This window comes from Carassius auratus, chromosome 20, assembly GCF_003368295.1.
Source record: "Carassius auratus strain Wakin chromosome 20, ASM336829v1, whole genome shotgun sequence".
Lineage (NCBI taxonomy): Eukaryota > Metazoa > Chordata > Actinopteri > Cypriniformes > Cyprinidae > Carassius > Carassius auratus.
Genome location: NC_039262.1, coordinates 15,925,837 through 15,937,305, shown reverse-complemented (window position 1 = coordinate 15,937,305; position 11,469 = coordinate 15,925,837). Strand labels below are relative to the sequence as shown.

Sequence of the window (11,469 nt, the reverse complement as noted above, 5' to 3'; positions counted from 1 at the left end):
GTGTGGACGGACCAGCAGACGAATGCACATGATTGTAAGAGTTGGAATAGCAAAATGGTTTATTTAAAACTGATGTAAACAAAAATGCTGATATACCATAATGATGGGTCTTAATTTTACATTTAATATACTTATGGTAAAACCTATACAAACTACTAATGAAGATTGCACAGGCACTGGCCATGGTGCTGAAATAGTGAAACTGCACATGACAAATGAGCTACAACAGTGGGGAGAATATATTTACAGGAAAGCGTCAGTCAATAAAAAAAAAAAAATAGTGAAATTAAAAAGAAAATAATGCGATTCTGCACTGCAGCACAAGGATGATCGATACAAACATCTGTTATAAATTTGGAACTGCAGAGTCTGTGTTACTTTTTAGTCCCATCAATAATGTCCAAAAACTACACTTGTAATTCTTTAGATAAAGTCTTTCTTCTTGAATTACGTAGCAGAGCATGAACTGAAATAAATTGCTATTTTAGTTGTAACATAAAACTGAAAATAATATAAAGATTGCCTACCTGAGGAAGCTTATCCCACATCTGAATCCATAATATTCATAGAGGCTATATAATTTCTGTTATTATTTTGAAATTGTTAATCATATAAAATGTTTAATTAGAAATTTTATATATAACAAACAGAAAATAATATATATATATATATATATATATATATATATATATATATATATATATATATATATATATATATATATAAAGTATGCTATTATTATCAAATAACACCTGTAACAATATTTTAGTCATTTCAAAAACATTTTTACCTCAAAAATCTAAATTAACATCTGTATGAGTAAATAAATAAATCTAACAATTCTTGCGAATATAAGAGGAGCAAACCCATTCACTAAATGTGTTTATTGCAATTTAGTGCCATCTATGGCCAAGAGGAAAAATGAATGTGAGGAGGACGTCTTACACCAGGGGGCGTATTGTACAATGATCCATTTCAACAAAATGACAAATTGAAATACATAATATAAAGAGTATAAATCGTTTACCTCGCTCGCTTCACCTAGTAATGTATGCTGCGACCAAATAAGCTGCACTAAAACTTATCAGTATCCTAATGTTTAACATTTCTTTTCAAATCATGTAATCCATCCAGTTCCGAATACTGGGAAAAATACTGGTCACTCCAGAACATACACTGTCATTAGCAAAACGATGAGACTTTGAAGTGTTTCATGATTCTGATGAAAATCTAATCACTGGTTCGACAGGACGAATGTTTAAGTTCTTGCTTACGTTTGGCTGGTTCTTCGGTTGGTCCCAAAGGTATCAGTCGTCTTGGACTTTAAACTGACAGCTATTGGAGTGAATGTATGAAGTTGGTGTACTGTTTGGCTCCTGTGGCTGGTGTGGGTTCATGCTCGACGCAGTGAGTCCTTCAATACATAATAATACTCCTTGTAATCAATATGTAACCATGTAATCCGTAAAAGTGGCAAAAACGTAAATAATAATAATAATAATAATAATAATAATAAAATATTAATGTATTATTATTATTCCAAAGTATTGTATAATAGATATATTCTAAAATGTCGCATATAAAGTGATGTGACATTCAGCCAATTAGGATGACCCATACTCAGAATTCGTGCTCTGCATTTAACCCATCCAAAGTGCACACACACACACACACACACACACACACACAGAGCAGTGAACACACACACACACACACACACACACACACACACACACACACACACACTGTAAACACACACCCGGAGCAGTGGTATAAAAGTATAAAAGTCTGTGCTGGTCAAATACCCTGAAGTTAGGCCTACAAGCCACACGACTAACCTTGGAACCTTGGAAAATATTCTAAATAAAATTAATTTCACAAGAAATGAAATCATGCAACTGTTTACAGTAATACATTAATAGCCTACTTGCATTTAACTCGCATATTTACTTATTTCAATACAGGCCTGTTGTTTTGTTGTTTGTGTTTGAGGCTAACTAAATCAGCAAAGACTAAACTTATAGTGGTTTTGCTCTAACTGATAGCGACTTTCAAACCTAGACAGTTTCTTTTCAATTGTTTTAAGGAATCAAGGCCATGGTGTGGACACATTGAAAAATGACTTTTAACAGCAGAGGGCGCTAAACTCTAACAAAGCCAAACATAATGAATTTCTCTCGACTGTCTCCTTGTTCGATGTGTGTTATTGTAGTGTTGAATTGTTTAATACATGTGATTTGGATTGTGTTCTGTACCACTCTTCAAAAAAAGCAAAAAATAGATTTTTGAAACTAATTAATTCTGTGCAAATTCGCAGTACAGTTGTAAATTTTGAACACATAATGACAAACGTAGAGCATATTCTGACAATTAATTGCAAAGAGTGATTGTAATAATTTTCCACAGACACAGCCGCACTGTAAAAACCATCATACCATCGTCTGTTGTGCTTTAAATCAATTACGAGTATTACAATAAAGAAATTACTGGACTGTACAATACAGTCCTCCAACATCTCACAAAGAATTTGGACAATTGTTTGAAAGTTTGAAAGAGGATCGGTACATAAAGGCAGCATACAGAAACAAATAGAGCACATTTTATGTATTTATTACACCTCCTTGCCTTTATTATTATTATTTTTATTATTTATTTATTTATTTTAAATTAATTTTTTTGTGTGTGAAAGTCTTGTAGCTACCCACTGTGCCATCTGTTGGACCATCAGTTTAAATGTGTGTTCTCATGTAATCCTTAATATCTTACTCGGGCCATAGGATACAAGGGGTGCTTGCTTTGATGCATCACATCAGCTTCATTAAGACATTTTAGTACTGGTTGTCCATTGTTTGGAGACTTGCAACGATAATTTTAAGACGGAATAAGATGCGGATAAAGTGATAGCATTGTTATCAAAGATTTTGCTGTTCCAAACATAATTTTAAAAGCCTATAGGCTTATAATTGCATGTGCTCTGGCCTTGAGCACGACAAATTTGTGTCATGTTCACAAAGACCCAAGGCAATTGTTAAACACCTAGGAATTCGGAATGCTACTCATTTTAGCCTCAAAGACCTCATTTAGTTTCAGTGAATGCAAGTCCCTGCTCAGTTTTAATATTGATATTTAGAAAATGCAAATCTCATGCGAGCCAACTATACCTAATATTCTTGTTAAAAATTAATTAGCCATGTTTATCTAAAAAAATGATAACTTGTCAGTGGTGTACTTGTATCTGCTAATGATATGAAGAATGTCATAATGCTATTTACACACACATTATTTACAGTATATCTTCTATCGTAATAAATATGCACTGAAAAGGTATTCTTGGAGCACGTGGGGGAGAAAGCACCCCCTTAGCCCCACAGAGCTTTGAAGAGCTCACTATTGTTCCAGTGGGGTTGAGAACTGGTCATTACTGCTGATTAACGCTGAAGAGTTTGACAACCTTATTGACTGTCAGAAACACTCTTTTCACCTAATCTTTCCGCTTTGGTTCTCTTCCACAATCAATAGCGTGCTCTCCTTTCCCCTACCACATCTATGGCTCTTTTTTCCTTCAATAGCAATTTTTTACCGAAGCATTGTTAACAGACTTTAAACATACGAGTTGCCCTTCCTTCCCCGGACAAAAGTGATATTAAAAGAATTTAGGCTAACCGTGATACAAAAAATAAATAAAAATAAATAAATAAAAACAATAGGCTAAACAATGACAAAAACACAAGGTGAGTAATTCATTATAATAATAATCATAAAATGGACATAAAATAATTTTAGATGTTTCAATTCATATGGGTTTGGTGTTTTGACTTGACCTTGAAAAAAAAACGAAGCAAAAGTATTTCTGAAAGCAATTAAAGCACACATTAATAAATAAATTAGTCAATAAATTATAGCATTGGCTTATGCATTTTTCAAAGTTTTGGATGTTTTTCCTCTCTTGCTCGTCTTGAAACCAATGCGCTCGCCCTCTCGTTGACCTTCTGCTGTCAGAAAGCATTACTGGCCGGTAAGGCCAACCTCACGGGGCGGTTAACGCGTCTGGACACGCGGTAAGCTATCAGGTTAAACACACCACTATCTACATTTACCGATTACTGGCTATGCGTGAACCTCACACCATTTTATACCAGAAATACAGAGGAAAAGTTCAAGTGGTTTGTCTGCCTAAATGAAGGGTGAATACAGACACAATGCATTCACATATGCTAATGCTATTAAGGCTAACAAAATAGGATACCCGGGCAGCCTAAAAAAGGCAATTAAAAAAAAAAAACTCACAATTTAGCCTATAATAACTAAATAATATTAACAATAATTATAATCATTGATATAAAAAAAATAGCTTACAACAAAATGGTTAGCTTATCGGAAATAAACATGACTTTGGTTTAGTTTATTGGTAATTGACGAGAATAAGTCTGTATGGTTACTTTGAGCATCAAAATTTTATTAGCGTTAAGTCTTTAATTCACTATCGGCGCACATGCTCTAAAAGTAGATCGTTTAACACCGAAACTTACCAGACTGAAATGACCAAGCAAATAAAAATCTGATTCTATAAGAGCAACAATTTAATGCGTAAACACCTTAGAAAACCTGGGAGGTAAAATGTTTCACCATGAAGTCCTTTTCAAAATTAACAAAAAGTGTGAATATCATTTGGGCACCCATTTGCTTGAGGCAATCTGTTTACAAAAGTTGTTAATACAGATAGTATTTTTTTTTCTCGGTTGCCCCACTTTGCGCTCACAAAAAGATAAATAGCCTACATTTTAAAATATAAAGCATTCCATGAATCCCACGATTCCGGGCTGATGTAACAGCCTCCAAATAAAAAATAAAACAAAATAAAAACACGGCCTCTGATACGTTAAGGCAGGCACCAATGTGCTTGTTTATCTTGCTGATTGTCTGTCTCGATTTCCTTCGTATGTGTTAATTTTCTCATAGTCTTCCCGTATAGCCCCGCGGGCCGGTTCGGTGCGATGTTAGATGTCACATTCGCTGTCACTTGAAGTGATGGAGATGGCCGATGCAGCGGCTTTGCTCGACAGGCTCGCTTCGGGGCTCGAAGCGTTCCCCAGTCGGTCTACAGCACCATCCTCTCCAGTTAGGGACCGAACCGAGCCGTTAGACAACACCTGCTGTTGTAACCTTTAAAAAGAAAAAGGATGGGTTTTAGATGAAGGGTTTTCTATTAAAACTAGCCTTAAAAAATCGGTGAATAACACCACTAGATTGTTCTGCATTTATTAGAATAAAAGCGTGCAATGAATGCATTAATACGCAAACTACTTTGGATATAAATGAAAATAATCTACTGTAAACGCTGTGTATGAAATCTATGACAATATTATGAAATGATGCCCTGCTTATTCTAGGCTCCAGGTTTAGCCAACTAACGGAATGCCCCGGAAGAACACGAAATAGGAGAGCATCTGTAGAGCCAGTGCTCGTTTAGCCTGCATCGGTTATCTAGGCTTTGTTTAATAAAATGAATGGCAATGTAGAAACATTTATTCTTCGTTTATTAGTCTAAACACGTTTTAATAAAAAAGAAAAGAAAAAAAAGAAAATAATAATTATTTTAAAATATCAGTTTTAACAGTTTAAAAATATAGCCCAATTGTAACGTTTTGTCGGCTTTTGCATTTAAACAAAACAAGTAGAACACAGTTTGACAGAGGACAATTATTATTATTACTATTTGTTAGAAACGGTCCTTGTTCGCGTCACTCCAGCATTCACCTCGCATAACAAAAAGCCTTTGACATTACGGTTGAATTCTTTAATTCACAGCGGAACTGACAGAACCAAGCAGAAGTAATTATGGGGCTAAAAGGAAAAAGGGCATCATTTAATCTATGAAGCAGTTTTTAGTCATGGTTGATTGTTATTTGGCATATCGAAAATGAGTTTTACTCAGTGATGCAGACTAGGCCCAAGCCACAATAAACACAAAAGCTAGCCATTGATTTTTGGTCAAAAGTGAAGTATTTTGGACGCGTGACGGTCCCTTTTGCGATGTTTTTTTTCTGTCTTCTCCTTTTCTTTATTTCAGTGATAATGAAATTTAAAAAATGTCTAGCAAATGTAGGCTTTAATCAGGAAAAAAAAAAAACACATTGCTCCGGTTAAGCAACAGCTACAAATAAAAACCGGTCACATCTATAGGTAGATTAATCGATTTATAGGCTATATTTTGTCCCAAGTATCTAAACAGGATAGGCTACTGTTGGTTTATTTGTTAACCTGACTTGGGCAACTAAAATTGACAACATGTTATGCTTTAACCTAGCCTTTCCTTTATTAGATCTTTAGACATTCATTTAGCTTTTATCGATCTATCTAATGTTAGTTTGTACGAATTTGAGCTAAAACATGAAATATTTGCTCACTGTAAGCCCCATGATTGAAATCGGGAAAAACACACCTGTTTTTAGCGGCCGCAGCTCTGTCCCTTTGTCTTCGATTTTTAAACCAATTCCCCACTTGAGTGGGAGTGAGTCCTGTAGCTTGTGCAAGCTCTCTCTTTTTACTTGGGTTCGGATAAGGATCCTGGAGGTACCATTCTCGAAGTAAATGCCGGGTCCTTTCTTTAAAGCAGTGCGTCTTTTGTTCACCGTCCCAAATTGTTTTAGGCAGAGGGAACTTCTTCCGTACCCGGTATTTGTCCACTGGCCCCAGCGGGCGACCTCGGAGCTTCTCTGCCTCCTGGTAGTGTGACTCCAGCCAAAGTGCTTGCAATTTGGAATGGGACTCTTTGGTGAACTTGTGGTTCTCCAGAATGTGGTAAAGCTCACGGAAGTTCCCAGTGTGAAAGGCTACAATAGCCCGAGCCCTTAGCACAGACTCATTTCTGTTGAGCACCTCGCAGGCAGCGGGTGCGACTGGCAGCGACCACAGGAATCGGCCGAGACGCTCGATGTCTCCGCTCTCTTCCAAAGTCTCGCATACCCCCGCTACCTGCTGGGGACTGAAATTCAAGATTGGCAACTGAAACATGAAGGCTTCTGTTTCCCCCTCTGAGTCCTCTCTACCTCATGCACAGTTTCGTGCTTTATGTGGCTTTTATCTGTCTCCCCCAGTCAAATCCAGACAAAAAGGCAATCCCAGAGTCAGCAGATGAACGTAGACGATGCAGAGAAATGGAGATGTCGCTCTATCGGTCTGAGGCTGCCTCTGGTTGGAGACACCGAGTGTTCGAGGGCGCGAGATTACAGCACAAGAATGAAGATGTCTTTTGAGGAGGGAAAAGACGTGCTGCCTGCTTCTGTTTTTCTATTGGATTTGGCAGATTGGTTGCGTAGGCTAGTTTCCACCGACGCCTGTCAATCACTGTCAAGCGTGCCAATCATGCGGAACAGAGCTCGAGTAGATTTCAGCACCTCCCAGACCTCGACAGCGCCTTTTAGAAAGTAAACATCAGCGACCCATGCTTTTACCGAATCCCCGCCAGCTAATTATGCTCGATTGCGTGATTTACGCACATTTTTAAGTGAAGCTCATGCGACCTAAAGTACTTTCTGATAATTTTAAACGCTAATGGGATTCTTTCCATTTCCATTCACGAAATGTTATGTTTAAGCTGTCACTCGTCGGCTTTTTTATAGTCTTGACACAGGAGAAGAAGTGATTGGCTTTTTATCGTTCCGAATAAGCGAGTGCAGACGTATCCGAAGTGTATTTCGACGCGCGAATGCTTCTGACTGAAATGACAAATTATATTAAATAAGATCATCCGTTTGTTGTGTGGATATTTCAGAGAAGAAGTCAGTCGTCAGGCTCGGAGTCTCGCTTGTGAAGAATAACGGCCGCTGACACAAAAAGGAAACAAATTAAGAAAGATTCGTTCAGTTACGCATTCAACGGCATGAGCTCGTAGACATCTGACAGCTCAGCGTAACAGTCATTGACCTGTCAAATTTAATGTCGCGCTATTTAGAATGAAAAGAGTTAACTGGACCTAACTGGACAAACCATTCCGCCTTCCAGCTGCACGTGGACAGGAGTCTGCTGATCTTTGGTTTCCAGCAGGCTAAAGACTCTATTAACAGCTTACATAAGCAGTCGAAATCGACCATTTCAAATATAATCAGCAAAAACAAATATTTTAAGCAAATATTTACGTCCTAGGTCTTTTAATTACTATTTTATTTATATTTTTAAACTAGTGTTCTCATAGCTACCACATACATTTGCATTAATTAAATATTTTGAGCTCATTTGTGAATTGATAAGGATTTGAGAGGGGCATCAATGGACAAACCTGCCACCCATGTTTGTGGAGATGCCATATCATATAAAATTGTGGTATAGTATCAGCTACAGCTCGCAATAAATATAAGACGGATGGATAACGCAGATGGTTTGAAGTGTCGGGTCAGATTATTTCACGGCTGGCTACAATGAAAAGTTCATTCTGACGGAAACCCCCTGATATTATTTTCACGGACCCACACAGTTCATTTGAAGAGAACCCTTCGGGCCCTTTTTGCATGATGTATGAGCTGCCCGTAGCTCCGATTATAGAACTACCGTCTGTGTACAGAAAGCTGCTCATTTCCATGCACTTCAGTCATGTCACGGAGACTGATCTTTCTTTACACCATCAAGATCTAGATTTGCACCATTACATCGGACACAATTTAACCTGCACGACATTAACAGAAAGTTATTTCTCAAAAAAAAAAAGAAAAAAAATGAATTATTTGAAGCAAAATAATAATAATAATAATAATGCAAAACAAACAATAATTTGGGCAATATTTCAAGATAAAAGGCATAAATAACATGTAAGGCAAATCCAATAAAATTGTCCTACTGACTTCGGATGCATTTATTAATTAGCTTAATTACTGAATGGTTCATTAATATTTACACTTTTATGATAGGAGAAAACACATAAGAGAAGCCCGTTTCAGTACATTTCAATAACATTTCAATAGCCTATATTTGTCTGGGAAACATTGAAGATTTCATCAGAGCCATGCTTGCTATTTTATATGGTTTGGAGTGCCCCGTACACCACACTGTGGGCCGTACGAGCATATGAAACAGAAAAAACGTTGTTTTAGTGGCCTGACATGTTTAAGCTTTCAAACATTTACAGGACGTTTAATATTTTATATTCCGTCTTGTAAGTTTGAAATAGCCGAACAATTGCTTTTGTGTTGCTCCAAAGAACGAGACAAGCGACACTGTGGCCTAGCCGAGGTTCACTTGTGAAGAGAAGCTACAGACGTACCTGCTGTGAATTCAAAATTGATACCTATTGATATTTTGACTGATTCAATATTTTTGATGGATTTAGGTAAAATATTAATTTGGGCTATATAAACTAGTAATTTGCAGTCAAATTCATAAGTTCATAATCGAAACTGCAGGGGTTTAAATTGCTTTTACATTTTACATTTCTGTTATTAAATGTATTATTTTAATTACAGTGGGAGATTAAATTAATAAATAGTCTACTTTTATACTGGAGTTGAGCAAGATGACGGCTTGTCATTAATAGCTAGTTTTATTTTTGTGATGGGTTTTGAATAAAATCAAAACAAGCAAGAAAAATGTAATATTTTATGTGCACGGTAAACACTTATTGGCTTTCCAGTAACATCTTTTGAATGTATTTTCTGTTTAATTTATGATGATTATGATTGAGTATAATTTTGTCATAACCATAACGATTACTTTTTTTTAAAATATGTTACAATTGATCATTATTGTTATTTTTAAATTTTGCTCTGATTTTAAATCCCAAAAGTTTAATAAAAAAAAAGAGACAGACTCTTATTCTATCTCTTAAACCTTTTTCTTGTGAGACAGTTAAAGTCATCCATTGTGGACCACAGATTCCCACGGTGTGGGGTCACAGCATGCCCCACAGCAAAAAAAAAAAAAAAAAAAAAAAAAAAAAATGATTAGAGAGAAGGAGTTAGAGAGCAGGAATAGTGGGTGAGGGGCCATTAGATGCCCCAGATTCCTCTGGATGTGCTGAGCATGCTGCTGTCATCTCTCTCTCTCTCTCTCTCCACCTCTGTTTCCCTCTTCCTTAATCCATCCTAAGCAAACACTTACACCATCCTGGCTTTACACACCTCCAGCAAGTGTCACAGTATCATGCTTTTGTTGTTCATATGGCCTTGAGTATGTACAGTATGTCTGAATTTATTTAGCCAAACTAAGGATTATCATTCATCAAATATGTTGGATCAGTGACCATTAGATTGTGAATTTTGAAATATCCATAAGGGAGCAGATTAAGCAAATGCAGGCCTAATTTTGTCATGGCACCACCCGATTTTCAGAAAGCATGGCTACAATCTCAGAGGCCAGAGAGCAATTGTTCCGGCTGGATTATATTGTAATTAAGGTATCATGCCAGCAGTCAACCCCTCTGGTGGTCTAAATATGCAATGGTTAAGCCGTAAATGGGCATTTAGAGTGACAGGGATCCCAGGATCATTTGGACAGTTGAGGATAATGTAGTGGATAAATCTGCTGCTCTGGATCATTAGAAGAGCTGACTTCTGTCTTTTTATAAACCATAATCTACGAATATACAGTAACAGAGTATATCCATAGCACAGCAGATACATAATCAGATAAAAAAAACATACACAACCACACACAGGCTAAAAAATTTTTCAAGGTCATCCTGCATGCCCAGTAGCCTTCTTTTTATAGGCTACTTTTGTTTTGTACAAAAATATGTAAAAAATATGTTATTTTGATTCAGTTGTCAAAATCAATATGAAGAAATCAGCATGAAAATAAAAAAAGCCCTAATCGAAAATATTAGACCCTTTTGGCTGTTTATGACAAGACAAGGTTGTAAAATATCATGTGGTATAACTCATAAAGAAAATAAACATTTTTGAATTACTCATTGTTTGAATTAGTAAATGTTTGTGGGAATATATATATATACATATATTGTCCCTTTAAAACATAAATATAGCCTGTTTTTTTCTTTTCTTTTCTTTTTAAAATAACAATTAAGGTGACCCGGACTAAACATTTTGGGGTCATTAAATTAAAATGGTTTTTGGAAATATTATAAAATCAAAATAAATAAAGTGTTTTAAACTATTTTTTATATATATATATATATATATTTTATTTCAGTCTGGCATCCTGACGCAATGGTGAACGCAGTAGTAGGTTTATTTTATGATAATGATAATAAAATCGTTTAATTTGAGTTGTACATGACTAAATAAAAGCATAATAGAAGTGGGCTAATTCATTTACCTCATACTGAAGATAAGCGGGAAAAAAAAACAATATGTAAGCTACATAAACATGTCTATTCCAATAAAAAAAACTCTGTCAGTCACTAAATATATTTTTTAATAGTGTTAATGGTTTATTTGTAATACCTTGACATCCTATGTTGCGAGAGCAGTGGATTTACGAAGAGCCCGCCCACACGCTATTACGATTGGTTGTGATTTG

At 36.0% G+C, this 11,469-nt stretch overlaps 1 protein-coding gene across 1 annotated transcript; it reads right to left on the bottom strand.

Annotated features, from left to right (window-relative positions):
* Window positions 1-2,468: 2,468 nt before the first annotated feature.
* On the bottom strand, window positions 2,469-7,880 carry six6b (SIX homeobox 6b). The gene is made up of 2 exons (XM_026291241.1): window positions 6,443-7,880; window positions 2,469-5,163 (listed from the first exon to the last, which is right to left on the bottom strand). The coding sequence occupies exons 1-2, from the start codon at window positions 7,012-7,014 to the stop codon at window positions 4,998-5,000; spliced, it is 738 nt and encodes a 245-aa protein (XP_026147026.1). The 5' UTR covers window positions 7,015-7,880; the 3' UTR covers window positions 2,469-4,997.
* Between the last annotated feature and the right edge of the window lie 3,589 nt (window positions 7,881-11,469).

Excerpts from the sequence above, each read along its gene's own strand:
- six6b (XM_026291241.1), bottom strand. The coding sequence starts at position 7,014 with ATGTTTCAGTTGCCAATCTTGAATTTCAGTCCCCAGCAGGTAGCGGGG. Across the intron at positions 5,164-6,442 it reads GCTGCGGCCGCTAAAAACAG|GTTACAACAGCAGGTGTTGT; the intron begins GTGTGTTTTTCC and ends TTCTTTTTAAAG.